The sequence below is a fragment of the Fukomys damarensis genome, unplaced genomic scaffold, assembly GCF_012274545.1.
Source record: "Fukomys damarensis isolate Sample0158 unplaced genomic scaffold, DMR_v1.0_HiC HiC_scaffold_20, whole genome shotgun sequence".
NCBI lineage: Eukaryota > Metazoa > Chordata > Mammalia > Rodentia > Bathyergidae > Fukomys > Fukomys damarensis.
Genome location: NW_022900932.1, coordinates 9,149,324 through 9,154,880, shown reverse-complemented (window position 1 = coordinate 9,154,880; position 5,557 = coordinate 9,149,324). Strand labels below are relative to the sequence as shown.

The following is a 5,557-nucleotide window of genomic DNA, read 5'->3' as shown; positions in this document are numbered from 1 at the left end:
TTTTTTTTTTTTTTTTTTTTTTTTTTTTTTTAAAGCCTCAGCACTTTAGTACAATTCCTTTGAAAAATTCCAGTCTTGTCTTGCCTGAATTAAGAAAAAACACAAAACCTACAGTCCAGGTCGGAAACGTGAGCCAAATCTTGTAGAGGCAATTCAGCTACCACTGGAGAACTCTGGGTTGAGCTGCGGGGCAAAGGGTTGGCGGAGGTCAGGAGAGAGTGAAAACACAGGCCTGGGGTGAGCAAGAATGTTACTGTCATAAGCTCCTCTTTGACTGTTGATGCAACATGAGTCATAAGGTGTGACTACTGCTTTCTACTCCATTTGTAAAATCCTTCTTGGAAGGGGCTGCTGGGACTCACCCCCAGGTCCCCAGGCCTGGGGTCTGCTTGGGAACTCTGCATTACTCTGCAAGAGCTGTGGATGGAGGAAGGAAACTCAGAGATGTGGTTCTTCTCTTCTCAGCCTGGAACCTGCTCACCCAACCCTTCCACTCCCTCCCACAGCCATTGGAGCAGCCAGACCATCCAGCCATGATGGGTTCAGCCCTGCGCTTCTGGCCCCATCACCCTTGTTCTCCAGGAACCCTCTCGGGGTTATCTGCCCAATGAACCTTTTTCACTTCAAGGTGACTGATGAAGGTCTCCTGGCTGGTTCCAGCAGGGTCCCAGGAGAACACAGCTTCATGTAGCTCCAGTACTGTAGATGGTTCCAAGGGGGGCTCTGGACAGGGAAGAAGTCGCTCACCCAGGGCTCTGCTCAGTTAGGAAGGGTACACAGGAGCCTGCCATTGACCCACCTGGCCCTTAGCCACCTGGCCAGGGCTGCTCAATCTCAGTCTGGCCTGCTCTGCTGGGATGCTACCTCCTTAGACTTCTGCTTGCACCATTTATGCAAAGGGCCCCTCCTTACCCCATGCCAGGTTCTGCCCCACAGCTTCCCATACCTGGGCTGTAGTATGCTTGAGGGTTGTAGACTGGAAGGTCCAGGAAATGCTGGATCCGGTCCAAGGACACTTTGGCCTCCAGGAGGCCATTGATGACCCAGGGGAAGTTGTTGAGGGGAAGAATAAGCATGCGCACCAGGGCCAGGGCTGTGAATACCTGAGTGGGTGGAAGGGAGGCCGCATCACTGGGTACCCAGGAACTGCCTAAGGCCTGCTCTAGAGTAGCCCTGTGGTCAGGTCTGTGGAGAGACCAGGGCAATAGCACATGTAGCTGGACGAGCTGGGGTTAGAAGTGGCAGAGGTGGACGTGCTGACTCCTAGAATTCTAGATGTTCCTCCAGGGCTCCAAGTTGCTTTTTTTTTGGTGCTGGGGGTCAAACCTCAGACCTCACACATGCTAAGCACATGCCTTATTACTGAGCCTCACCCTAGCTCCCCAGGTTGCATGGTGATAAGTGTGCAGGCCTATCTCATGCTGGAACCTCCAGAGTTTCTAAGTGACAACATCGCATGTTCCTGGCCAGATCCAGCACTGGATCAGGGGTCCTCGCACTGAAGGCCATTAATGAGGATAAAAGGCCTAACTAAGTCTGGGCTAGAAGCTGGAGTGGAAGGAGGTGAAGAGGAAGAAAAGGAATTCCTTCCAAGGTCCCAGAGAAGCCAAGCATGGTGGCGCACGCCTGTAATCCTAGCACTCCAGAGGATTGCTGTGAGTTCAAGGCCAGCCTGGGATACACAGTGAGTTCTAGATCAGCCTAAACTACATAGTGAGATCCTGTCTAAACAAACAAACAAAACAAAAACAAAAAACCCACGATCCTAGCATTTGAGAGGACAAGGAGCTAAGGATCCTCTTTCTTCCTCCTAGGACCCAGGGCCTGAGCCACATCTCCACTCGATCTCCCCTACTTTTTTCCAGTACCTTCCCACGGCCATTCTTACCTCCCAGGCCTCACCTTGGTGGCAGTAAGCTGGTGCCCCATGAGGACATAGGTGATGAAGATGACAATGGAGATGACAACTGGCAGGGCAGCCCACAGGTACACACAGGCTGCATCTAAGTATTTGATGATCCTTAGCTGCCCCAGCTCTTGGGCCCGGCAGGCTTCTACCCGGGTTGCCAGCGCTCGCTCCCACCCGAAGAACTTGATGACTCGAATGCCACTCAACAGCTCTGTCATGAGCTGGAGAAAGGGAAAAAAACAGCAGTGTGAAGTGGAGACACTGCTCATGTCTTCTCGCCTGCCTGTATGTTGATGGGATCCCCAGAGCACTGAGGACGCCAGCAGCCCCTCACCTTAACCCTTGCATCCTTGTGCTGCAGCATCTCCTGGTTGCTGGCCATGATACGGGTGGCAATTACTTTGTTGACAGGAACCAGCAGCAGTGCCAAGACCAGACCACCCACAAAGGCCAAGCCCACCTGCTGGTACAGCAGGTAAAGGGTGATGGCCAGCTGCAAGGGTAGCCCCCAGGCCTCGTGGAAGCTCTCAGTGAAGTTAAGCAGCCGTGTGGAGTCGGTGCCCAGCAGGTTGAGCACCTCCCCGGCAGGAGGGCGGCTGGGCCCCAGGTGCAAAGCCTTGTGGTACAGGACATTTAGCACAGCGCCCCAGGCCTGCAGTCTCACCTTCTGCACCTCATAGCCATACTGATTCTGTAGCACAGCACCAAGCACTGCACCACCACCTAGCCCCAGGGCATAGAGCAGACCATGGCTCAGTGGCTCCTGCCCTTCCTCCAAAAAGCCTACCAGCAGGGACAGCAACAGTGGCCCTGAGAATCCCAGCATGGTCCCCACCAGCTTCAGTAGGCCAAGGACCAGGTAGTACCGCCCAAAGGCCCCATACAGGGTCCTCCACAGCCGGGCCCCCTCCTGCCAGTGTGCCTGGAAGACACGGGCCACATAGGCCGGGTGTAGCCTGTGGGGCAGATGGCAAGTGTCTTGGGGCTGCCGCAGCTCTCCACGAGCCCCACGGGCCAGCAAGGGAGACAGCCAGGCATAAGAAAAGCGTGACAGCCAACTCTCTCCATCCTCAGCCACCTCGGGTTCTCTGCCCCCAGAAGAAAGGAAGGGCTCATGAGTCCAGGGTTCCTCCGGTGGCCCCCCAGGGGCTGCCCAGCCCAGGCCATAGGCCAAGACTGCTGCCAGCTGCAGAATGAGAAGACACAGACGGGCCAGGGGCCCTGGGCGTAGCGGGGGCAGAAAGGTGTCTTTCTGGCAATGCCACAGCAGAGTCAGCACCAGGGCAGGGGCAGGCAAGAAGGCTGCCAATGCCAAAGCACAGGGCCCTCGGGAGCAGCCACTAGGGGAATGCGCCAATACCCACAGGGCCAGGCTGTGGCTGGTCCAGGCCACCGCTGCCACGCACCCTGCCAGCACCTCCAGCCCTATGGGACCTGGGCCCGCTCCTGGTGGCAGAAGAACTGGAAGAAGGTCTAGCAGCGGGAAAATGGAGAGCATGAAGGCAGCTGCAAGTCGGAGGCGCCAGCCAGGACTGCAGGGTAGGATGTAATCTGGAGTCCTGGGGATTGGGAGAAGAGAACAGAGGAGGAACATCATGGCTGACTCAGGGACCAAAGATGGACCTCAACTCCAACTCTTACCTAGGGAATGACCTGCCTTTCCTGCTTTGCACTCCATTTAATTTGGAATCCCGGCCCTTATCACCCAGGAAGCCTTCCCAGACTGACCTAAGCCAATTAAATACACTGTCTGATTCATTCTTTATCACAGGCATTAACAACTTTGAGTTGTTTGTACCTATGATGAAGGGTCTAATTAAAAAAAAAAAAAAAAAAAGGTCTTTGAGGCTAGCTTGGAAAATTTGCAAGATCCAATTTCAAAACAAAAAGGAGCTACAGCTAAAGAACAGAGCATTAAGGGCCAAGGATTTAGCTCAGTGGTGCTGTTGCCTGCCTTGCAAGCACAAGATACCCAGTTTGATCCCTGGTACAAAAAAAAAAAAAAAGGCATTTAATCTGGGTGTGGTGGCACATGCCTGTAATCCCAGAACTCCAGAGGCTGAGGCAGGAGGACTGTCATGAGTTTAAAGCTAGCCTGGGGTATGTAGTAAGTTCAAAGCCAGCCTGGACTACATAGGAAGACCCTATCTCAAGAAACCAAAAACAAAAAGAGCACTTGCCTAGCATGTGCTAGGGTCCAATTCTCAGTAACCCAAAGAGTATGAATTTGTTATGCCCTTTGTTGGCATGGCTGAGTTACTTCATTAGTATATCAAAATATACTTTGGGTTTTCTTAAGAATCCATCTGATAGCAGTTAAACGGAGGGGTTTAGGTTAAAACCAAAGTCAACTTTTAAGATGTGGGAACAGAAGAAAGAACACTGCACCCTTTCAGATTGTATACTGGGCTGAAGTTGCAAATCCCTTTCCTCACTTGTACAGGAACAGTGAGCAGTTCAGACCCAAAGTGCTCTGATATCTTTTCCCAGCTGCAATCCTTGATCTCTCTAAACCTCACCAGCAAAGAACAAAGGCCTGCTAAGTAAAGTGAGACAGCCACAATGTCTATTGTTTACACGAAGATTTTTCTTACTTTCCCATTACATTAAGTTCTCAAAGGACTGTGTCAATTTTTTGTTTTTGAGGCTGGCCTCAAAGTCCTAAGCTCAAGCAATCCTGTCTCAGCCTAAGCAGCTGCGACTACAGGCACAGCATCTTACTACCAAGCCCAGCTAAACCTGGGCTGTTTTTAGCAGCTTCTCCTCTGAGCAGGCAGTGGATATCTGTGCCGAATAAGCCTCTCTAGGCCTTTATCTTGTCCCAGGCGAGGTACAAATAAAGATCCCTCCCAGACCAAGCACATCTGCTACACCTCCTACCCAAGGTAAGGGTTCATCATCTCCTTAATTCCCCTTGGGTGGAGACACTTTTCCCTTTGTCAACCAGGCACACCCACAGGCAGAGAGCAGGCTGCCCTCCTGCCTTTGCCATCTGTAGCTGGGTACAGACTAAAGGTGAATTTGGCCCTGGCAACTTACAGCCCTAAACCCTCTCTCTACTTACTGCCTCCTCTCCAGCTAGGTGTATATAAGTTTATATAAGGTTTTCTTAGCCTAGCAACACGGAAGTACCACGGAGGGAAGCGTTGACCAACAAGTACTACAACTTCAACCTTAGTCATCCTTGTTGGCTAAAACACTGTTCATCTAGTTTTGCCTTCAATTCATAACAGTTGTATCTGTTTATCTGAAAATCTACAACAGCGATGATTTTTACCATGCAGCAGCAGGCCTTAAATATGGCACTCGCGATATGCTTAGGTGCATTATTTCACCTACCCCTCTCAACAAGGCTTCCAGACTCGGAAAAGCTAGGTAACTTGCCCAAGCACTGGCACTCTGCCGCTGAGTGGTAGCCCTCAGCTTTTGTGGGCAGCTGCGGGTCGCAGGCGACTGAAAGTATGGAGATGGGGGATGCAGGTAGGATCTGCAGAAGCCGTCTCTACCCACCTCGGGGAGCCCCAGTGACAGGCGCTGAGCACGGCGAGGAGCGCGTGGGGCAGGGCGCTGAGCACCAGCTGGGTGAAGCAGTGGCCGGCGGTGTCCCCCTCCCACAGCGGGAGCGGCTGTGCCGCGCTGGTCCCGCAC

General features: G+C 52.6%; 1 protein-coding gene across 1 annotated transcript in view; it reads right to left on the bottom strand.

Moving 5' to 3' along the window:
* The window catches only part of Abcc10 (ATP binding cassette subfamily C member 10), a 17,065-nt gene extending 11,565 nt beyond the window's left edge, over positions 1–5,500 (bottom strand). Inside the window, 5 exon segments of the mRNA XM_033766448.1 lie at positions 614–723; positions 947–1,103; positions 1,903–2,130; positions 2,244–3,468; positions 5,420–5,500. Coding sequence (XP_033622339.1) covers positions 614–723; positions 947–1,103; positions 1,903–2,130; positions 2,244–3,407 — 1,659 coding nt within the window. The 5' untranslated portion in view covers positions 3,408–3,468; positions 5,420–5,500.
* Positions 5,501–5,557: the final 57 nt, after the last annotated feature.